At 52.6% G+C, this 23,698-nt stretch overlaps 1 protein-coding gene across 2 annotated transcripts; it reads left to right on the top strand.

The window, feature by feature from the left end:
- The first annotated feature begins 1,047 nt into the window (after positions 1 to 1,047).
- On the top strand, positions 1,048 to 23,698 carry APBB1 (amyloid beta precursor protein binding family B member 1). Of its 2 annotated transcripts, none has more exons than XM_054580580.1 (14): positions 1,048 to 1,118; positions 8,352 to 9,083; positions 14,734 to 14,909; positions 15,007 to 15,063; positions 15,139 to 15,224; positions 15,339 to 15,402; positions 15,855 to 16,004; positions 16,394 to 16,521; positions 16,906 to 17,020; positions 17,156 to 17,240; positions 17,499 to 17,582; positions 22,593 to 22,708; positions 22,857 to 23,033; positions 23,115 to 23,698. In XM_054580580.1, the coding sequence occupies exons 2-14, from the start codon at positions 8,366 to 8,368 to the stop codon at positions 23,280 to 23,282; spliced, it is 2,124 nt and encodes a 707-aa protein (XP_054436555.1). In that variant the 5' UTR covers positions 1,048 to 1,118; positions 8,352 to 8,365; the 3' UTR covers positions 23,283 to 23,698. The 2 variants fall into 2 exon arrangements, with proteins under 2 accessions (XP_054436555.1, XP_054436556.1); XM_054580581.1 differs by lacking the exon at positions 1,048 to 1,118 and adding an exon at positions 1,465 to 1,566.

Raw genomic sequence — 23,698 nt, 5'->3', positions numbered from 1 at the left:
CATCTTTGGATCTCTAGGAACTAGCTTGGGACCTGCTACGTGGTTCCTATATCATAGATGTTTGTCACATCATAACAAATTCTTGGCCAGGAGCTGATAATTATTGAAACTTAGTGATGGGTATATGAGGGTTTATTACACTGTTCTATATCCTTTTGTATATATCTGAAAGTTTCCATAATAAAGAGCTAAAATATTTATATTTACCTTAAGTCAAGTGAAAGTATAGTCAGAGGTGATCTTGAGGCCTCTGGCTTAGGCAAAACAGTAGGTGGTGCTGCCATTCACTGGGATGGATGAAGTGGAGCTGCATCCAGTGGAGAGTGAGCATGTGCATGGGGTGTTTTGGGGAGGGTTCTTTTTCACTCCAGTGAAAGTTCTTGGAAGGTCAATAATGGGGATGAAAGAATGAATTTCCTGTGAACATCTTTAGTTTTAATTGCCTCGAGGGGATCCCCAGTCAGTTGTGTAATAGTTAGAAGCTACACTAAATTAAAACCTCTGCCTTAAAGCAATGAGCCATGAGAAGGTCTCTCGATGTCACATTCCCCGTCATGATCTGTGTTGGCCTCCCGACAGTGATCTCACTGACCCCTGGAAACTGTCCCACTACCCAGAAAGTCTGCAGTAAATACTGTGCCCCACCATTACTTCCTTCACACTTTTCATCCACATTCTCCCCTTCTTTACTTTTTTTTTTTTTTTTTTTAAATTTCTACCAGGGAGAGATTTATTGACATCTGCGAGGCCTTGGTGTCACAGCTTTATGTTCAGCAGCAGGGGTAGCGTGTCAAGAAACATCTGGTTCCAGTCTGATTTCACTCCCTTGTGACTGCAGGCATGTCGCTTTCTCTCTCTGAATCTCAGCATTTGCCCCTAAAAATTAAGATGACCATACTGGCGACTTCACAGGGCCGGCGCGAGGATGCATGTACGCAAGGGGTTTAACACAGAGGCTGGCACAGTGTAATCGGTCAATAAGTAGGAGCTATTATTATCGCCAGCGCTGCGTCCTCATCGGCTCTCCAGCAGGACGGCGGGAGTGCAGCCTGCTGCAAGAGCGGAGCAGGCTGCCTCCTGAGAGCCTCCCCCTGCCAAAGCCGCTTCGCTCCAACCCGGTGGGTGCGTGGCCCGCGAGGGCGCGGGGCAGGGCCCTCGGGCACGCAAAAATGAGTCTGGAGTCTGGGGCCCGGGGTGGCGGGCGACGCCGGGGTGGGCAGGGGTCGGGTCGGCGGAGGCGGGAGCTGCAGGCTGGAACAGCGGAACCGCGCGTGGGCATAGCGGCTGGCGAGAGGATTGGGCCTTCGGCTCACCAGAGCCAGAGGGTCGCGTTGGGTGGGGCCTCGCGTAGCCGCCGCCAAGGCTGCCCAGAGGCGCTCGCGTTCGCGCGCTCGGCCCAAGATGGCGCCCCTCCCCCAGCCCGCGCGCGCTCTCGCCTCCCGGCGCGCGGCCCCGCGGCCCGCGCGCTCCTGGGCGGGGGATGTTGTGATGGAGAAGCCGCCGCGGAGCCTGAGCCCCGCAGCCTGAGCCACCTCCGCCACCTGGGCCTGGGGCCTCCCCGCGCAGGTAGGAGCTGCCCCGGCCCGGGCCCAGCCCCGGCGGCCAGATTTCAACCCCCAGTGGCCCGCAGACCCCGCAGCCCTTTTTCCGCGGCGGCCCGGGTGCCCCGGCCAGGCCCCATCCCCGCGGGCGGTCCTTTTACCGTGCGCATTCCCACCATCTCCTGTATTCCCCTTGTAGACTCCACCTAGGTCCTCACGTCGTCCCTTCACGACCTTTACCTCCTGCCTCCCCGGGATGAATAGGGGGCGACCTAGGGGACACGAAGCCAAGAGCGATGGGGGATGGCGAATGGGGGGAGGGGAGGTCAAGGGCTGGGAAGGGGACAGAGGGTGAGGTAGGCAGAGGCTGCAGGGTTTCCTGCAGGTCCCAGGCCTGGAATCTGTCAAGCCGCATTCTGTCGCCCTCAGCGACCGAGGACTGTGCCCTGGGGCCCACTGTGTCCCTAGCTCAGCCAGGAGGCCTAGCATTCACAGAAGCACTTACTAGGAGCCGTTTTCCCACTGCCAGTTCAGAGGTTATTCTGGAGCTGTCTTGCATCTGCCTGTGTTTTTTTGTTTGTTTGTTTTGCATTCCCAGTTCCACTCTCCTCTCTTCAAAGCCCAAACCTCGTCTACATTGGCTACGTTCATTTCCTCACTTCCCATTCATTCTTAAAATCTCTTGGTTGGGTCTTCTGTCTCTCACACCCTCTGAAACTGCTCAAGCCAAGGTCACTGAAGGCCTCCATGTGGCCAGCTCCAATGGACACTTTCCTGTTCTCCTCTTTTACCTTTTCATAGTATTCAGTGGTGTGTGTCAACTCTCCTTGAAGCATTGTACTGGTTTCTCTTCGGGCATTGCCTGCTCCTTCTTAATCTCATTTGCTACCTCTTTCCTCTTCCTTTAGATGTTAGTGAGGCTCTTATTTCTCTCCTGAGCAATCTTCTTTCATTCTGAACGTTCTCCCTGGGAATTCCCCCAAGGCTTCACACACACATGCTGATGACCTCCACACTTATGTATTTGGCTTAGACCGCTTTCCTGAACTGCAGATTCAGTATCCAATTGCCCTCACAATATCCCCTTGGAAGTCCGACAGGAATTCAAACCTACAAACCCACCCGATTATCTTCCCTATGTCCCCTCTCTACCCTTCTTCCAAGTCTGCTGTTCTTTTAACTCTCAGAAATGTCTACTTCCTAATCAGTTACCCAGGCTAGAATCCTAGGCAACATTCTAGATTAACCTCTACTCCATCATCCTCTACATCTGATGTCCCCAGGCTCTTCCACATTCACTACCTAAATATTTTTCAAATCCATTCATTTCCTTCCATCCCCACTGCTACCAAACTCAATCTAGGTCACACTCTCTTTTTCATTGACTACTCTGATAGCATGCCTCGCCTTAACTACTCTCAACACAGTGTGATCCTTTAAAATCAAATGCATCTATCTGATCATTTATTCACTCAACAAATATTCTTTGAGCACCTAATATATACCAGGTACTGTGTTAGGCACTGAAGATATAATTATAAGCAGAATAGACTGGGTCCATGTCCCATGGAGCTGACAAACTGGTGATGGGAGGATTAAATAAGAATAAAACTACAGGTGTAATAAATCCCATGAAGGAAAGGTGAGTGCTCTCTTGGGAACACACAAGAGCACAAGCTAAACTGGTCTGGTGGGTAGGGAGAGAGGGTCAAGGAAGGCTTCTCTGAGAACCTGACATTTGAAATGAGATGTAAAGGCTGAGTAAGAGTTAGGCTGAGAGGGTAGGGGAAGGAGGTTCTAGGCATAAGGGAAAGTCACATGCAAACACCTTGTGAAAGGAGACAATATGATGTTTTTGAGGAATCAAAGAAGGCCAGTGAGGCTGGAGAGCAGAGTGCCAAGGCTGGAGAGGAAGGCAGGGGCCAGACTGAGCAGGACAATTGAGAACATGTTACAAATTTTGGTCTTATTAAGGTCTTTGTTCTTGTTGCAGATTATTGATGATAGTGGATAGAGAGAGTAGATCAAATCTAGAAATGTTTTTGGAGAGAAGACTGTCAGTATCTGGGGATGGATTGAATATGGGGAGTAAAGGAGAAGGTAGTGTCAAGGATGGTACCCTTACTTCTGGTTTGTACAGCAGGGTGGTTGATCATATCATTCCACGAGCCAGGATCCTGAAAGGGGACCAGTAAGGGGTGGACAAGGGAAACATGAATGGTCATGTTCGTTTGAGATTCCTGTGAGACATCCAAGTGGAGATGTTGAGTAGAAAGAAATGAACGTGTCTGGAGCTCAGATGAGGGGTCTCATAGAGGTGTAAATTTGGACATAATTCATGTACAGGTGGTAACTGAAGCTATGAGCATGAATGAATACCTATATCGAATAGCAAGTGAGAAAGACAAAAGGGCGTAAGAATAAGCCGTTAGAAACCCCAGCTGAGAGAGGAAAATGAGCCAGCAAAGAAGTCCAAGAAGCCACCTGACAAAAACTGGAGTGTAGGAAGAAAACCAAGAGATGGAGCATGTGGAGCCATGGATGAAAGTTGGATGAGAGGCCCACGATATCAGTTGTGCAGGGAGTCCAACCCAGATGAGGACTGTGTCTGTCGGATCAATAACGTAGGGGTCATGTTGACCTTGGTAAGAGCTGTTATGGAAGTGTGTTGGGAATGAAAGCAGGATTAGAAAGGGTTGAGAGGTGAATGTGAGGTGAGGAAATGGTGGGGGTCGGGTGGGAGGTATGTGTGGAAGAGAAAGAGTAGCAAGTGGCCCTGGAAAAGTGTTAGGTGAAAAAAGATTGGTTTTTAAGTTGGGAGATAGTGGATCCCATCGAGAAGAAGAGGTTGATTATATAGAAAAGAAAATGCATGAACAATGGTATAAACGGAAGGCATGAACGGAAGGGAAAGGCATGAACGGAAGGGTCCAAACGCTAGGTGAACGAGTTGGGTTTAGGAAAGAGTGAAAAGGATAGGTCCTGAAGTCAGCAAGTTTGCATGTTTGAGGACATTCTCGACTAATGGCCTCCATTTCCTCCGTGAATTAGGAGTGGGTGGGCATCCTCTGAGAGGGTGGGGAAGTGCAGGGGGTGGTCAAAGGAGAGTTGTGTTATGTCTTGGCAAAAAAGTCCCTTCCACAGGGAGATCTAGATGTCTAGACTAGAGTAAGCTTCAGGATCCTGTAGCACTCTGTTTCTCCCCCATGATAATACTCAATCATTTATTCAACAAATAGGGAGTGTTTTTAGGTGCCATTCTAGATACTGGCATTGCAGTGCATTGTAACAAGTTGTTCAATGACTGTTTCATCACTAGACTGAGTTCCATTGGGGAAAAACCATTTCTTTACTATTCATCACTCTTCTCCATGCCATGCACAGTACCTGGCTTATAGTTAGCTGCCAGGTTAGGAGACCCTTGACCTTGAGCAGGATTCCCCCCTCCGCCATGATATCAGTGTCTTCAAGCTTAGTGGCCTCTTAGTTTCTGCCATGACTTCCCTGCTGAGCTGTCTGCCTTGAACCAGAATCCATTTGGCTCTCTCCCTCCTTTGAGGGGTTCCAGGTATGGACGACCCCAGTAAGAGGGAAGAGGTTGGGTTGTGCCCCTTCTGAAGATACTGGGCAGTTGGTCATCCTTTGATCTCAAGGGCAATGTGGTCACCATCCCCTCAGAACTTCCCCATTCCTCCCCCAGTACCTTCTGCCTTGGTGACCAGAGATGGATAGGGCTGCCCTGAAGCCAGCCTGACTCGTCACTGTCCCAGCGTCATAGTGCATGTGCCCTTTCCAGAGCATACTTCCAAGTGCTAAGAAGGTGGGTTCCAGCCTGACCTCTGCAAGACCTGGCTCCATACCCCACTGCTTCAGGGAAGGGCTTGTCATGAGCTTGACGGAGTCATGGGTCTTCCACCTCCTGAAACTCATGGAGGTGCCGCTCTTGAACAGCGTAAGAGCCAGGAGGTCTGTTTAAGCTAACTTCCTCACTCCCTTTTCCCCTAGATCTCAGCCCACACGTGTCCGTCACTGCAGGCCCATCTTACTTTCTTCCCAGGGACCCTTTATCATTCTCCAGCACCCTCTCTGCACTCCCGTTGCCCACCCACAGCCCATGGGGCCACACAAGTCTGTCCTAGTATCTCTTCCCAATGAGTTTCGAGCTTCCTTGTTCCTCTCACCCCACCTGTCCCATCCGTTCCCCCTTCCGTCCACACTGAGGGCCTGCTCTGTGGCAGGTGCATGGTGCACTCCCACCGTCAGTGGGAATGTGCAGTTCTGATAGAATGCAGTACTGGGTGTCGTGAGACCCAACAGAGGGAATGGTCATTTGAGGTTGGGGAGAGAGGACTGAACAGGAGAGACTTACTGCTTAGCAGCTGTGACCACTGAGCCAAGTTTTGAAACATGAAGCAGCAGAGGTTCTCATGAGGGGAGATAGAATTCCAAAGCTGAGGGCAAACATAGAGCCAGGGCTGTGAGAGTCTGACATGTTCTAGAATCCACCATATTCCATGGAGCTGGAGTGCCAGGTGTGAAGGAGGCAGGGAGGAGGAGGAGGTCTGAGAGGCCTCCAGTGTTGGCTCACAAGGCTCTTGGTGTCCTGCTGATGATCGTGGATGTTATCCTAAAGGCAGCGGTGAGCCATCCAGTTTTTCAAACCAAGGAATTACACAATCTGGTTTCCGTTTTTGGAAGTCTGCTGTGGTTTTGGGTAGAGGCAGAGCTGTTTATTTTTCTCATTTGTGCCAGTAACCACGAATTTTCTCATTGCCCAGGTGGAGCCATACCGAGCAGACCAGCAGTTACACGTGAGGCAGACACAGATAGGAGCCATTTTCTGTTTATTTCACAGATGTGTGCATGGCGTTGTGCTAGAGTCTGAGGAGCTAGGAGGGAGAGAAAGGCAAGCTATGGCTCCTGCCTCAGGTGTGGTGACACCTGAGAGGTGGCAGAGCCTTGCTTGGCAGCCTAGAACACCTCACTGGAACCTACGCTCGGAGCTGAGCACCACTGTGAGGCGGCAGAGAGAACTAGGGCAGAGGGTCAGGGAGCAAAACAACTTCCTAGTGGGGAACGGGGAGACAGAGAAATCTTAGATGAGAAATTCAGGATAAACAACTGTACGGTGGGAGTCAGAGAGAATGGTGGGCTATGGGGGGCAGTCAGTGAGGGAGAGTTGTATTGGGGGAAGGGCCAAGCAGGAAGAGAGAATCTAAGCGATAGTATCAAGGAAGGGGAGAGTGACATGGTAGGGGTCGTCTACAGGGGTCAGGGTGAGAGAGAACTGGGAAGTAGTCAGGGAGTGTGACCTGTGATGTGAGGGGCCAGTGAGGGGCCGGTGAGTGAGCACTTTATAGTGGGGGTCAGGGAAGGAGAGCAGCCCAGTAGTGGAAGGTCAGGGAGGATGCAATGGGAGCTTGAGGGTGGGGTCACTGGGCAATGGGGCTGGGACAGGTAGGTGGACAAGGTGATCCACGAAGGACTTGTGAGGAGGGAGGAGGGAGTCTGAGGGGACAGGATGGCTGGGCTGTCACTGTGGAAGAAGAGGTCCCCTCAGCCAAAGGGCAGGCGGACCTTGGTTAGGGCACCCTGAGCACTGGCTGAGACGCAGTAACATGATCAAAGTGTGTTTTCTGAAATTGGCAGAAGAGATAATAAAGTGAGGCCTGGAGGAGATGGGAGGACACAGTCCCACATTAATTCAGCATCTATTGATTGAGGCCCTCTTCTGTGCCAGGACAGTGTTAAACTCTAGGAATGCCGCGTTGGAAAAAAAAAAAAAGACAAAATCCTCACTGCATGGAAATGAAACTATTGACATGAGGAGACAATGATTTTAAAAAATAGTAATAGTAATAGTAATAATAATAGCTTGTCAGATGGTACTAGATGCTAGGGAAGATTTCGAAATTGCTGAGAGGGGACATGGTGCCCTGCAGTTTTAAAAGGGTATTTAGGAAGGACTCACTGACAATATGACATTCGGGCAAAAACCTGAAGGATTAGAGAGGCCAGGTAAAGGCTCCTGCTGTGACCCGGGCTTGGGTTAATATAGGGGCTGGCACTGGGACTGGTGCCCAAGGTGAGATGCTTTATAGACTGTCACCAGTCAGTCACCAAAACGTAGCTTCAGCTGGCCAAAGGAATGGTGAACTGGAGCCAGCCAAGGCCCTTCCTTTGCGACCCGCCTTCCCAGGGCCCTGCTGTGAGGGCTAGTTGTGCGGCTCTTTCCTGTCCTCACTGTCCCTGGTAGGGGGTGGGCATGGGCCTGGTTGAGCCCAGATTGGTGGTAATAAGAACGTGGCCTGGGGAGCTCGGTGGTGGGACTGTGGATAGCAGTGTAGCAGGAGCAAGGGGGCAGTCAGTGTCCAGTGTCCGGAACACAGGAGCACAGGCCCACGTCAGCTGTGTCCCTGGCACAATAAGCCCCAGTCGGATGAGCTGGGGGTGGGGATGCACAGAGAGCCATTGTGTGAAGGCTGTGCTGTTGGGACTGAGGGAAAAGCAGACGTTGGTTGCGCTCTCCTAGGAAGCTCAGGGCTGGGGATTTGAGGATGGGGTGGGCTGGGGGCCTGGGCCAGGCCTGCAATAGGGATGGTGGTGATGGGGGACAGGAGTTAAGCTCAGTCATGCTTTTGGGAAAATAGCTCACAGGACACAAAGCAGCGTGTGTTGGCCTACGGAATGTCAGGGAGACGAGGAGGTGTGGGGCGCAGCCCTGGGGCAGAGGCAGGAGCGCTGCTATCCTGACCGGGAGGCTAAACGTGGACTTCCTTTTCCCCCCAACCCCCACCCCCTGCCCTGCAGGATCTGCCAAGGCCATGTCTGTTCCATCATCACTGAGCCAGTCGGCCATTAACGCCAACAGCCACGGAGGCCCTGCCCTGAGCTTACCCCTGCCCCTGCACGCTGCCCACAACCAGCTGCTCAACGCCAAGCTGCAGGCCACGGCCGTGGGACCCAAAGACTTGCGCAGTGCCATGGGGGAGGGCGGCGGGCCTGAGCCGGGCCCCGCCAATGCCAAGTGGCTAAAGGAGGGCCAGAACCAGCTCCGGCGGGCTGCCACGGCCCACCGTGACCAGAACCGAAATGTGACCTTGACCCTGGCAGAGGAGGCCAGTCAGGAGCCTGAGATGGCACCCTTGGTCCCCAAAGGCCTGATGCACCTGTACTCCGAGCTGGAGCTTTCCGCCCACAATGCGGCCAACCGAGGGCTGCGAGGACCCGGCCTGATCATCAGCACCCAAGATCAGGGGCCAGATGAGGGAGAGGAGAAGGCGGCAGGGGAGGCCGAGGAAGATGATGAGGAAGAGGATGAGGAGGAAGAGGAGGACTTGTCTTCTCCCCCAGGGCTGCCTGAGCCTCTGGAGAGTGTGGAGGTACCCCCTGGACCCCAGGCTCTTGCAGACGGCCCCCGGGAGCACAGCAAGAGTGCCAGCCTCCTGTTTGGCATGCGGAATAGTGCAGCCAGTGACGAGGACTCAAGCTGGGCGACCTTATCCCAGGGCAGCCCCTCCTATGGCTCTCCGGAGGACACAGGTACCTTGTGGAGGTTGACATGGGGAATGTGGGCGGGGCAGAGGGCAGAGGGCAGAGGGCAGGCTTCTACATACAGAGGCCAGGGCTGGTCTGGGCGTGAGCCACAGAGCACATGTCCTCAGCAGGCTATGCCCAGGGTTCCCTGAAAGAAACCATTTCTACCTTCGGAGAGTGCTTGAAAAAGTTGATCGTTCCATCGTCATGCATACGCCGATGGACAGCGGGGTAGGTCCGTTTATGGGGCATTTACCAGGTACTGGCCCTGTGCTCGGAACTGTCATATTTAATCTTCATAATGCTGTGAGATAGATACTATTATTATGCCCATACTGTGGATGACCAAAAAGAGGCCTGGTGCGATTTAGCAGCTTTCCTAAAATCTCAGGGAGGTCTCAGACAGGGAGTCTGAGATCAGACTAGAATTGAGCTCTAAACTACATCCGAGTCCAGGCCTGAGCTGTGGGCCCTTGTTAGCCTGCTCTTGCACACAGCACAACAAGGCGCCGTGGGCCAGATTTTAACAGGCCAGGTGTAGAGGAGCAGCGGCACCTCTCCACAGAGGTCTGTTTGGAAAGACTGGGGAGTGATTTGTGCAACATGCTGGGCATTGCAAGGATCCTGTTTTGAATCCTTTGTATCAGGAATAGGATATTGACGTAAAAGTTAGGAAACAAAGAAAGAATAAACAATGCTTCTTTGTGGGGGCCAGGACAGAAGAATAGATGTACAGACTCCAAGGACTGATCCTTAAATGTGCCCCTTTTAAATAAGTTGAGCCTCCACTTTTGCTAACATCTCAGTAGAGACGTAGGCAGAGTTGAGAGCACAGGGGAGAGACAATGGGCTATAGCGACAAACTGGCATTTGGTCGATGAGGGTGTAAATAAAGATTAGGAGATTAGGAAAGACTCTCCCACACCAGGTAGCAAGCACCATAGCCACACTCTAATCTGTAGAACCTTTGCAGGGAGCGTGTGGTTCAGATGAGCCAAGGGCAGCACACTGTCCCCTTTCAAAACTCTTTTTGTAGACACTTTTAAACATATATAAAAGTAGAGAGAATAACGAACCTGATTTACCTATTACCCAGTTTCAATGATTATCAACACCTGCCTGACCTTGTTACATCTGTACCTCCACCTACTCCTGGGCCCCAGCCTAGGTCACTTTGAAGCAAACATTTTTATCCATATATGTTTGCCCAAACACTTCTAAGAGATAAAACTCTTTAAATTTTTAAAAAATTTTTTATTTTAAAGAGAGGGGAAGGGAAGGAGGAGACAGAGGGGGAGAGAAACATCAATGCTATCGGTTGCCTTCTGCATGTGCCCTGATTGGGGACGGAACCCGCTACGCAGGCATGTACCCCGACCAGAAATCAAACCAGCGACCTTTCAGTCTGTTAGGTGGTGCCAAACCAACTGAGCCACACTGACAGGGTCGAGATAAAACTCTTAAAAAATTCATGATACCATTATCATGTCTACAAAAATTTAACAATAATTCCTTAATATCATCACATATTCAGTCGATGTTTACATTTTCCCAGTTGTCTAAAATGTCCTTCCCTACCTTTTAAAAAAAGTTACATTGTTTGAATCAATATCCAAATAGGTCCTGATCTTTGATGGTTGATATGTCTCTTAAAGTTTCTTTTGATCTATATGTTATCCCTCCATGTCTGTCTTTATTTTTGCTTGCAGTTGATTTTTAACTGAAGCCCCTGTAGTGTTTGCCCTGGGTTTTCTGTGGTTGGACTTGCACAATCTCTCCCTATAGTGGTGCTGAATATGTTCCCCTTCCCCTGAATTTCCTGTAAATTGGTCGTGAGTTCTGGAGCTTTGCTCAGATTCAGCTTTGAGAGGTTTTGTGTTTTGTTTTTGCAAGAACACTTTATAGGTGGTATTGGGTCTTTCTATCAAAGGCCAAGTGTGATTGCCTCTCTCTTTTGTGATGTTAGTGGCCTTCTCTGGTCATTGCCTGGACCCCCTTTAAAGGGAAGAGCTGCTCTTCCAGTCCAGTTTGTGATTTATAGGGTTGGGCTTGGGAAAATATAGTCTCAGTGGAGCCAGTTTGTGTAACTTCAAGGGATGCTGAGAACTAGATATTCATGTGAACTGTCCTAATTTCCGAATGTTAACAATCAATTCTGTTTTTAAAAAGCACCTTGCAAACCACAAAAAATCGATCTGAGGATTTCACCAGTCTGCAGATTGCTAGTTTGCAACCTCTGCCCAACAAGTGTGAGTCAGAGGCCAATTAATGGGGGACCTGGTTGCTCAGGGGTTCCTGGGATGGCTACTGTGGGGCCCATGACTGTGAACCTTCTGGGAGCAGAAGGGTAGAACTGCTGGAGACCTGGGAAAGGTGTGCCAGGCATGGGCAGTGACCTTGGAGGCTGTGGAAATTGAGGGTAGTGGTGTGGGACCAACCTAAGGAAGGGCTTACTCTTTTGTGATTGTGTTACTGTAACCCTGAAGACAACACTCTAAGTCTAGACTCTGTAGGAATGGGCTAGAATTGAGCAAACATTTTTATAAATTTTTTAGAAGATTTATTTACTTTTAGAGAGAGGGAAAGGGAGAGAGAAAGAGAGGGAGAGAAACGTCATTGTGTGAGAGCTACATTGATTGGTTGCCTCTTGCATGCGCCCAGCTGGGGACCTGGCGCGCAACACAGGCATGTGCCCTGACTGGGAATCAAACCATAGACTCTTTGATTCGCAGGTTGGTGCTCAGTCCACTGAGCCACACCAGCCAGAGCCAAAAATTATTTTATTCTTCCCACTTTAGGATCTCCACAAAATTGTTGACTGAATGCATAAGTGCATGAATGAATGAATGAACAAACTTGACTACCTGTGTGGGGTTCATACTCTATGTCAGGCCTTGTCCTCAAGGCTGGAAGTGCATCCTACAGGGGACAGGTGTTGCTGCCCTCATGGCACTCCCAGTCTAGCGGGAGACAGAAGTGCATAGGCAGTTAGAATCAGCATGATGTGCTCTGGGCCGGGGGAGGTGCAGGTGGGGCACCGAACCCTGCCTGTGTTCGTGCTTGGACGCAGTGGGGTGGGTTAGTTTAGAGAAGTGATCTTTATACTGATGCCTGAAGGAGGAGTTGGTAATAGCCAGGTGAGGATAGAGGAGGGGGAAGCTGGGCTTGGAGGGGGTGAGAGGCGTGCCCCAAGCAGGGAGAAAGAGAGAAGGGGTTTGAGCGTGGTCAGAGACAGGCTGAGAGGCAGGTGGTCAGGGGCTTCTGACAGCACCCAAACCATGTCGGGGAATTTGGATTCCATCCAGAAGACAAGGAGATGACAATTAAGAGCATTAAACTGGAGAGTAATTTCATCAGTTGAGCATTTCAGAACAATCATCCGGACTGTGATGTGCAGCCCAGACTAGAGGAGACTAGACTAGAGGGAGACCACTGTGAAGCTGTTGCAGGGATCAGGTAGGAAATATTAGTAGTCTGGGTTGTGGTAGTGACTTGGAGGTAGGTAGTGCTTGGGGAACATGTGCCAAGCTCCAGAAGGGCCTCCCAGATGGTCAGGGCAGGAGAGTGGCCCCTCCAGGCCAGATCGGAAGGAAGAAGCTCTTTAAAGCAGGAAGGTACAGGCTGACAGGGATGGCAGATGGATTGGTGTGTGTGATTCAGTTAGAAGATGGTGAATTGGTCCTCAGATCTAAGAGGTGTATGACCTTCATAAAGAAGTGTGTGGCTGTGGAGGGCACGGCTGCCCTAGGTGCTGATGTTCTTGGAAGGTTTGGCAGTTGAGCCCAGGAGGCAATGGAAGGTGTCTGGGAAGAGCAGGCATTTTAATTCCCTAGGGCCTGCGGTAAGGGGAAGGTGGGTGAGAAGAGGTGGAGGGGCAGGAAGAGCCCCTCCTCTGTGGGCCCACCTCATTTGGAAGGTGAGGGTGGTGCGGCACCTGCCCAAATAACTCACCTCAGGTGTGCCGCTACCTTGATGTGACCATGCCCATTCCCAGCCCCTCTGTGCCTGGTTGCTCAGCAGCCTGGGTCTGGGGACTGCCTGTGTCCCTCGGTGCTGCCTCTTGGACCAGTCAGGATTCCTGGTTTCCCTGGTAACGTGAAGCACGTCAGCAGTCTGGGCGCTCCCAGCCGGCCCTGGTGCTGCGGTTGCCGAGGAGACGCTGCAGCCTAGCTGGGCCCTGGCAGGTGAGGGGGTTGGTACTGGGAAGCCCCAAGCCCAGCCCCAAGCTTGCTGGAGCCCGGACCCTCAAGGCCCAATCGCAGACTCAAACTGTTGGGCAAGTTCTAGGGAGGAGAGGCAGCCCTGAGAGCCTTGAGGCCACACCCTGATTGTGCTGAGAGCTCCAGGCTTGCAGGGCCCCAGGTGGCTGGGCTATTTCCCAAGGGGCTGAGCCTCCCTGTGTCCCTAAGACAGGGCTTGGTTGTGGCACTGAGGTCACCACTTTGGAGTGGGGTGGCATGGAGACTCGGGATTGGGGGAGGGGAGCCAGGATTAGAAAGAAGAGATGTGAGTAGGAAGGGCTGGGGTCGCAAGAGCACCCTCCCTCCTCACCCCAAGGAGGTCCCCTCCCGTGGTGGTCCTGGCCCCTCCCTAGTGAGCTCCAGGCGGAGGAGGATCTTGCCTGGCAGGCGCTCTGCCCTGGTGAGAAGGGGGTGGGATGAGCTTTTCTCCGCAGCCCAGCACCAGGCTGTGAGCCCAGCTGGCTGGGCTGGAGGGGCTGAGAGGAGGGAGGGTGGAGGCAGGAGGGGCTGGGAACGAGCGCCATGTTCTCCCAGGACTTTTTCCTGGCCATCATCCTGCAGGACAGCAGCCCAGGTGAGGGATGGCTTGGGGCTGGGCATGATGTGGGTTGGGGCTGGCCGGGAGGGCAGAGGTGGAGGAGGCCTGAGCCGGGCTGCAGGGCTGGAGTGGTGTTGTCGGCCGGGGGAGGAGGAGTGTAGGTCACAGGTGCTCCGTGTGTGAGCGTGTGCACAAAATGTTTGCCTGCTTCTTAAGGGCTGGGGTGCGAGCCTCTATGGTGTCTGTGCGCATGTGGCAGAGGTTGCTGCATGTTGTGTGTCTGAGAATGCATTCACTATGTGGTACCTGTACTTGGGTTGGGGGTCACTGTGAGTGTGGTCTCTGTACTTGTGTGTGGCCAGGGTTGGTATATATAGCTGTGTGTGTGCACACCTCTGTATATGGTGTCTGCATTAGTGTATGGCTGGAGTTGGTGTGTGTGTGTTTGCCCATTTTCTGTGTGCGCATACCATTGTGTTTGTGGTGGCTGCACAGGTGTGTCATAGGGTTTGTGTGTCTGTGTGCACATGTGTGTGCAGGAGCTGGTAAGTGTGTGCACCTGAGATATGGATATGTGTGACAGAAGGTCATTTGGGGTCATCTAACCTCTCTCCCTTCTCTCTGCCTTCCTCCTTCCCTGCGTGTGGCCACATCTGCCAGGAGCAGGGCCCAGGAGGAGACCTGAGCCATGTTCCCTGCCGGCAGCCCCCCATGTTGACTCCAGACTGCAGGCTCTGGGAGGAATCAGGAGCCGTGTTGTGCTGGAGCCCTTCCTCCACCCTTCCTCCACCATGGGGTCTTAGGGCAGGGACTGGGCAGAAGCACCTGCTGTCTGCACTTTGGGTGGGCAGACTCTCACCAAGCCTCCACCTTGCAGATTCCTTCTGGAACCCTAACGCCTTCGAGACGGATTCCGACCTGCCGGCTGGATGGATGAGAGTTCAGGACACCTCAGGGACTTACTACTGGCACATCCCGACAGGGACCACCCAGTGGGAGCCCCCTGGCCGGGCCTCCCCCTCCCAGGGGAGCAGCCCCCGAGAGGAGTCCCAGGTAAAGCTCACAGGCTTGTTACATTTTAACTGGGGTGCAGGGGTGGTGCTGCTGGAGGAAGATGACCTGCTCACTCACCCTCCCTTAACCCCCCCAGCTCACCTGGACAGGCTTTGCTCACAGAGAAGGCTATGAGGATGGAGAATTTTGGAAGGTGAGTGGGAGGACCTGCTTCACAATGGGGGAGCTGCCATGACTTTGGTCCTGATTCCTCTTTCTTCTTTGCAAGGATGAACCCAGTGAGGAAGCCCCAATGGATTTGGGATTGAAGGACGCTGAGGAGGGGACACTGCCCTTCCCGGCTCAGAGCCTCAGGTGAGGGGGAAGGCACAGCGCAGTGGGCTGGCAGTGGGATGAGTCTGTTTGGAAGGGGCCTTGAGAGAACTCCATGTTTGGGGGCCAGTACCAAGTGCTACCATCTGCTTCCAGCCCAGAGCCATTGCCCCCAGAGGAGGAGAAGCTGCCCCAAAGGAATGCCAGCCCAGGGATCAAGGTTTGTTCAAGACCATTGCCCACTCCCCAGGCTGGGGCCCCTCTGTACGTGGGAGAGCCCCTCGCGGCATGTCCTGGCAGGCATCTCGGGTCTCAGCATAGCTCCCCCGGTTCTCAGCTAGGAGCTCTTATAGTCTCAGCACAGACCCCCGCATCGGAGCTGGAGGCCCTTCAGTTTTTAATTCAACCAGTGGCCTGACAGGGGCCCCTTCCAGGCATGGCTCAGATGCTCCCTTGTACTAGCAGGGGTCTCCTCTGGGGCCATCACCCTTCCCGCCAACTATGTCCTGTTTGGGGAGCTGCTCAGTCTTTGCTCGGAACACCCGCCTACCATGTTCTCGGTCAGGGACTCCTCTGGTCTCAGCAAAGACCCCTGTGTCCTGCGCTGGGGCTCCTCCAGTTGCACCTTCTACCTCCCACCCTCTCTTCTGTGTGTGTCCCCTCTTCTGGCAGTGTTTCGCCGTGCGCTCGCTAGGCTGGGTGGAGATGACCGAGGAAGAGCTGGCCCCCGGACGCAGCAGCGTGGCCGTCAACAACTGCATCCGTCAGCTCTGCTACCACAAAAACAATCTGCACGACCCCATGTCTGGGGGCTGGGGGGAGGTGAGGCCCCAGCCCGTGGGGTGTGGTGTGGGATGTGGTGTGGTGGAGAAGTGAAGGAAAGAAAGTGCAAGAGGTGGGAGAGCTGAGCCGCCCAGGTGGCGGCTGAGGGAGGGAGGTGGTGACCCACCTCAAGGGACAGCCCTGTGAGATGGGTACGTGACCGCAGGCCGGGACCTCGGGGAGATGGTCGTCTGACCAGGATGGGAATGATAAAAGGAGTAAGTGATGACAGGTGTGACCTCTACTCATGTGCGGCCTGCAGAGTGGGTGGTCTGACACCCAAGCAAGGGTCCCAGAGCTGTGGCTGACCTCCTCTGAGCTGGAGGTGGCAGAGCTCAGCCACCGTCCCAGCCAGGGCACCAGCGAGTGCCTGCTTCCTGGGCCTGCAGGGAAAGGATCTGCTGCTGCAGCTGGAGGACGAGACGCTAAAGCTGGTGGAGCCACAGAGTCAGGCCCTGCTGCACGCCCAGCCCATCGTCAGCATTCGCGTGTGGGGCGTCGGGCGGGACAGTGGAAGGTGGGCACAGAGCCTGGGGTCCTAGGGTGGGGGCTCATCCAGCAGCCAGAGTGGGCCCTCCTCCCTGACTCTGTTCTTTGCCTCTCTTGTGCTGCCGGACCCAGAGAGAGGTACTGTGCCTGTTTACCACCTCCCACCGCCCACACCTGGACCCGATGCCTCAGAGCGCCCCAGTTCCTCTATTCTGCCCTGCCCCTTCCCGCCCGCTGTGCTCGCCCATCCTCCCCCACCTCGGCATGCCTGCCTGTGTGTCCTCCGGCCAGAGGCAGTACCCACAGGACACCGTCTGAGAGCAGAAGCCCTGGAGGAGGGTGTGGGTGTGGTGGGGACGAGGCTCAGCACTGGATGGCACTGGGAGACACTGAGGTGCCCCTCCATCAACAGGGACTTTGCCTACGTAGCTCGTGATAAGCTGACCCAGATGCTCAAGTGCCACGTGTTTCGCTGTGAGGCACCCGCCAAGAACATCGCCACCAGCCTGCATGAGATCTGCTCTAAGGCACGACCCCGTCTGCTCCCTGGATTAGCTGCCACCTTTGCTCTACAAGGGTGCGGGTGGGGTCCCTGAGTGGGGGTGGGGGGCTCCAGGGCAAGGAAGCCCTAACAGGCCCTCCTTCGCTCCTCCCTTCCTCAGATCATGGCCGAACGGCGCAATGCCCGCTGTTTGGTAAATGGACTCTCCCTGGACCACTCTAAACTGGTGGACGTCCCTTTCCAAGGTCAGTGTCACAGCCCCTCCACGTCCAACTCAGCTTTGTTGGCAAAGATGGAGTGACCCAAAAAGAGATATGAGCCAGCGGACAGACGTGATAGAAAAACGGACACTATATTCTTTGGATCAAATAAATGGAGGGACTTTGGTTAAAGGGAGGGAGGGGGAAAGGGTGGAGGCAGGGTCTTGACTGGAATATCCAGCTCATACCGTGGTGGTGGGGGCTGGTAGCGAGCAAGACTGAGCCCCCTCTTCTTCTCCACAGTGGAATTCCCAGCGCCTAAGAATGAGTTGGTACAGAAGTTCCAAGTCTATTACCTGGGGAATGTTCCTGTTGCTAAGCCTGTTGGTATGTAGAGTCTCCTTCACTCAGGCACCACCACCTTGATCCCAAAGCACTGCACCGCCCCCCCACCTGTCTCCCAATGCCTCTTTTACCAGACTTTCCTCATGCTTGATGTCACCTTGCCCTTCAGAATGCATCCCTCCTCCTGTACCTCTGTCCCAGCTGCACTCTGTGTCCTGCGTATCATAGCAGTTGACATCCATTCACTGAGTGCGAACCAGTGAACCAGGCACATAAAGAGACCCACTCCTGAATTCCTGCAGAAAAGCTTTGATTAGGTCTGGAGGCAGGTCTGAGATGATGGAGACGCCAGGCAGCAGCGGGGAGCTGGATTGGGTATACAGCACCAGCTATGAGCTGTGAGCATCTACAGAGGAAGCAGTGAGCATAATTGTCATGTGCTTAACTGCTTGTGAAGTGCTTCCTTATATATTATGTCATTTAATTCTTGATGACCCTATGAGATTGTAATTAAGATAATTCCCATTTTATAGATAAGAAAACTGAAGGTAGCGACTATCTGATTTACTCTTATATTTCCAGTGCATTCATAGCACCTGCTATTTATTTGTTCATTCACTTAGCAAATAGTATAAAGCCGACCATGTGTCCAGTCCTGGGAGAACAGTGGCCATAGTCCTGCTTTCTTGAAGGTTACGGTAGAAAAAAAACAGGAACTAGTGAAATAATCACACAAATGTATAGTTACTAGATTAAGTTTTTCTTTGAAAGAAAGTAGCAAGGTGCTATGAAACTATGTAACAGAGAAACCTCATTTAGGTCAGGGAGTCAGAAAGGACTTGGTTGAGAAAAGTGACATTTGAACTGAGATCAACAATGAGGAGGAGCTAATGGGGTAAAGTGGGATGGAGGCAGGAGTCAGGCAGGGGAAGATCGTTCCAGGCATAATGAACAGTGTGCGCGGGGCACACAGAATACAGAGCAGATGATGCTCGGTATTGAGAGAGGCTTTGAGAGAGGGACGGCAGTGCCAGATGAGGCTGGGAGCGGGGCAGTGGTCAGACCGCAGGGAACCTCATAGGCCATGGTAACGATTTGTTCTTCACCCCAAGAGCAGTAAGGGGCTCTGGAAGAGTCTGCCGGAGAGCTCTTCGCATCATCGGATTTGAATTTTGTAAAGCTTACTTTGGCTATACCATTCAAAGGAGAATGTTCAATAGGCGGAAGAGGGTATAGAGAAGTCGGGAGGATCTTGCAGTAGGGGTGGCCAGCATGGAGAGTATCTTGCACTCCGATAGAAATGAGGAGTGTGTCAGTTCAAGAGGTATTTAGACAGGTGACCAAAAGAGAGAGAGAGACCCCAATTTGGACCATTGAAATCAATAGGCCTTGATGATTGATTGAATGTGGGGTGAGGGGCAGAGGCATGAAGATGACTCCTGGCTTCCTGGCTTTTGAACTGAGTGGGGAGCAGTGCCATCCTGTACAGGTAGGTAGACCCGGGAAGAGGCCAGTTTTGGTGTGCTGATTGTGAGTGCAATTTTAAACATTCAGAGTTTGAGCCCTGGCCTGTGTGGCTCAGTTGGTTAGAGCATTGTCCCATACACCAAAAGGTCGCGGGTTTGATTCCTGGTCAGGGCACATGCCTAGGTTGCAGGTTTGGTCCTGTACAGGAGGCAACCGATCGATGTTCTCTCTGTCTCTCTCCATGCCCCAACCCTCTGGAATAAAAAAGAAACTAAAAACATGCAGAGTTTGAGGGAGCTCGGGGAAGCTGAGTAGCGAACTCAAGTAGGCAACTGGACTCGGAGGAGAGGTCTGGGCTAGAGATACAAATGTGGGCATCTCTGGGTTGTAGAGGTAATGAAGGCCGTGAGTATGGGGGAAACTGACCCCAGAGGGTGGGCAGTCTGCAGGGAAAAGGGAAATGAGGCTAGGCCTAGCCTTGAGCTCGGCATTTAACGGGTGGTGCAGGAGGGTGAAACTGCCAAGGACAGTGAGAGCAGAAGGAGAGGGTTCAGAGGAAAGAAGACTCTTTCAAGAAGTGGTTGGATGTCATGTCAGAAGGCACTTAGGAAGACCTCAACAATGGTGAATGGATAAACAAACAAGTGCATGTATGAAGGAGACTCACTCAGATGCCATAGCCAGGAGGTGGTAGTCCTAGGACTCAAACCCTGGTCATCTTTAGTTCTTTTCTCTTCCCCTGAAACCATGCTGACTCTAATGACCAGCATCTTGACATTAATGAGTGAACCCTTCTTAGAAGGGTAGGGATTGAGCTGGAGTTCAAAGGAAAGCCAAGTCTGCAGAGGAGTGGCTATTCCAGTTGGATCCAAAAGGACTGCTACAAAAGTGGAGTTGGAGGTGAGAAAAGTAGGCTGAGGGAGCTGGAAGAAGGCTTGGCTGACGCCTACACCTTTGCTCTCGTTTCCTCTTCTGTCCCACCCTCAGCTTCGAAACCCTTGTTGCCTCTTCCAGTTATGACCCCTGCTTCCATAGCCATCTGCCACCTTAACGCTGGTTCTCACTATATTTAATCCTCTGTCTGCAGCCTCTCTGTTGCCCACGACTCAACGGGTCTGCTCTGTTGAAGCCAGTTCTTTCACACTAGTAGGCTCTAAGCTCACTTCTTACTTTATCTTCTGTTCCCTTTTCTTCTTTTTTATATTTATTGATTTGAGAGAGAGAGAGAGAGAGATGTCAATTTGTTGTTCCACTGACGTATGCATTCATTGGTTGCTTCTTGTATGTGCCTCGACTGGAGACGGAACCTGCAACCTTGGCGTATCGGGACGACGCTCTAACCAACTGAGCTACCCTGCCAGGGCTTTCTGCTCCCTTTTCAACTTCCAGGAGTTTAACATTGGCTCCTGCTGAAGCTGCAATATTCATTCACTCAACAAACAACTCTTTTGACAGCCCTTCTATTTCTGACTGCCTGGTTTGTGCCAGGCACTGTTCTAAGTTCTTTGTGTACATTAATAAACAAAACCGACAAAGATTCTTGCCTTCAAATAGCTGACAGTCTAGCCCGGAGTGACAGACAATAAAATAAGTAAGTTACGTAGTATGCTGGAAGGCAGTAACTGACAGGAAAAAAATGCACGGAAGGGTAAGTGGAATTGCGAGTGTGGGGCTAGGAGTTAGGGTGCAGGTTTCAGTCCTGAGTTGTTCCCAATTCAGGCTCTTTCCAGGTCCTGTTCTTCTGCTCCTTTCCCCTATGTCCTGGCGGATGCTGCCCACACTCTGAGGCCAGGCCCCCCCATCTGCTTCTTAAGCAGTTTGACTTCGATATCTCATCCACAACTCGTGATCCTTGAGACTTTCTGTTGATTGGCCTCAATGTCATAACCGTCACAGCCCTCTGCAGCCTGACCTGGCCCACCCTCTCCTGCTTGCACTGACACCCTTCTGTGGACTCCCGGGTTACTTGGTTATGCCAGTTTGGGTGCATTGGCACGTGTTGCCGTGAGGGTGACTTGGTCATGTGTCTGGAAACCCTTCAGTAGATAAGCCCTGTCCTAGGACTGGCAACACAGAGATGAATGAAACTTGGTTTTTGTCCTCGAGATGGCTAGTTGAATGTGGAAAAGGTTCTCCAGCAGTTACAACATGCTTGGCTCAGAGTTGACCCAGCAACACCCTCTCTCTGCCTTGCAGCAGGGAAAGCTTCCCAGGTGGGCCTGGGTGAGCCCTGAAGGATTTGAATCAGGAGTTTCTCAGACAGTCAAGGGGGTAAGGTGCACTCCAGACAGAAGCTGGTCAGTGACAGTCTGTGTCCCTCGAGGGCATCCTCTTCTCTCAGTTTGTGTGCCTTGCAGGGCATTTGCCAAGATGAGATGTTAATAAATGCTCCATAAGTCATTTGAAGCTCTGGGAGCAGTAAAATATGAGGCTTGACAGCTCAGATGAAGCCAGTTTTTGGAGGACTTGCTTGCTTGGGAGTTTGGCCTTGATCCAGCCAGACGTAAGATGAGCAAGGCCAACATAGGGGAGGACTTTTGAGGACATTTGTCCTCTGCCCTAAGAGTCCATGCAATCTGCTTTTCGTGAGAGCCTAGAAGCACTGAAAGTGGCAAGAGGGCCCAGGAGGGACTACAGAGGTGTGGACTTTTGCGCTGGCATTGTTCACTCTTGGCTCTGCACTGGAAGGGTGAAGATACCTGGATCACACAGCCAGTCCTGAATGGTGCAGGAACTGGAACTCAGTCCTCCGCCACGCCCTGTGCTGCCGCCTGGGTTCTCCGCTGAGCGCAGGCAGAAGTGGAGGAAACCATTGTGTTTCAAGGGAAAGTTGAAAAGCCAGGCCCTTAGGTTCTTTGGCCTTTTGAGCACATTATAGAAATCATCAAGTGCAGCTAAGATTTTGACAGCCTTTCTATTTCTGGAAACTGGGCATATAAAGAGGTAGGGAAAGGCTGGCTAGGAACCCAGGCTCTGGAAGCAGCCTGCCTGTGTTCAGATCCCTATTCCTCCATGCAACCTAAGGTTTATTACCTGATTTCTGTAAGCATCCGTATCTATAAAACTACGATAAGAGAATCTGTTGTGAGATTGTTGTAAGGCACTTAATGATTTAACACAGTGTGACACAAGAGTAACATTTCCTCAAATGGGGATCTTAAAAAAAACAAAGGTTGGGTCTTGGGAGAGGACTGGCTTGAGGAGTGGTTTGGGAGTCGTGTGAAGCACAAGGTCTAAGAGTGGATGAGTAAGTAAGGTATGAGGAGATCAGAGCTTTGTTGGGGGTGGGGACGGAGAGCTAATTTGTTTAGGCCACTGGAAGAAGAGATAGAATTAGTCAAGAAAACCAAGACTAGGATTCAAGATGGAAGAAACCAGAAAAGGGGCAAGTCCCTGAAGCCAAGGAGAAAAGTACCGAGGAAGGGAAACCTGTGTGGCGCTGGCAGGACAGGGGCTGTGGGCGGGTGAAGTGGGGATGGAGCAAAGACCCTGGGTTTGACTGGGCAGAGCTGGAAAGTCTCCGGTAGATGAGGGGTATCCTCTCCCCACCTCCAGTGGTGCCATGTTTGTGTTCCTACCTTCTAGGGGTAGATGTAATAAATGGGGCCCTGGAGTCAGTCCTGTCCTCCAGTAGCCGTGAACAGTGGACCCCAAGTCACGTCAGCGTGGCCCCTGCCACCCTCACCATCTTGCATCAGCAGGTAAAGACCTGGGGTGGGAGAAGGCATGGCAGTGCTTTGCCAGGGAGAGGAGACTAGGGGGTGAGGGCAAGAGTCACCAATAAGATGGATGTGCCCAACAGAACACAGAGCCTGGCTATTCCTCACTAACTGGATTTCCTCCCTCCAGACAGAGGCGGTGCTGGGAGAATGTCGGGTACGTTTCCTCTCCTTCCTAGCGGTGGGCAGAGACGTCCACACGTTTGCATTCATCATGGCTGCTGGCCCAGCCTCCTTCTGCTGCCACATGTTCTGGTGCGAGCCTAATGCTGCCAGCCTCTCAGAAGCTGTGCAGGCTGCATGCATGGTAAGCGGGTGGGGTGGTGGGCGGGGGACACCGACTCCAGGTGGGGCAGGCTGGAGAATGACTGCCCCTGTCTCTCTGCAGCTCCGCTACCAGAAGTGTCTCGACGCCCGCTCCCAGGCCTCCACCTCCTGCCTCCCTGCACCCCCTGCTGAGTCCGTTGCCCGCCGTGTAGGGTGGACTGTCCGTAGGGGTGTTCAGTCGCTGTGGGGCTCCCTCAAGCCCAAACGCCTGGGGGCCCATACCCCCTGAAGCCCTCAGTTCTCTCTCCACCTGCTTGCATTGGGCCCTAGGGAACTCAAGGGTATAGGGCAGGGAGGGGCCCTAGAGGCTATTCTTAGGCCTCACCCCGCCCCACCCCCCAAACTGCCCCTTCTCAGCAGCTGGGTTCCCTGCCTAGGGGCTGGAAGGGGTAACATCTAATCCCTTTGAGGAAGTGACAATACTGGATTTGCTGACCGTGCAACAGGAAGCAAGGCCAGCCCCGCCCTCTCCATCCCCACATTTCAGGTGGAGCAGAAGGAATTCTTCTAAGCCAGGCCCCATCTTTGTGGGGGTCCAGCAGGGGCAGAAGGAGGGGACCAGCCCAGACATGGATCCCCTCCCCCCTGCTCCATGGCACCTCTGCTGTACTGATATCACTAATAAAGTCTGTCTGCCCTGCTGAA

This window comes from Pteronotus mesoamericanus, unplaced genomic scaffold, assembly GCF_021234165.1.
Source record: "Pteronotus mesoamericanus isolate MK-2021 breed Mesoamerican mustached bat unplaced genomic scaffold, CSHL_Meso_final contig_591, whole genome shotgun sequence".
In the NCBI taxonomy this organism is placed as follows: Eukaryota; Metazoa; Chordata; class Mammalia; order Chiroptera; family Mormoopidae; genus Pteronotus; species Pteronotus mesoamericanus.
This window is presented reverse-complemented; position numbering and strand designations above follow the sequence as displayed.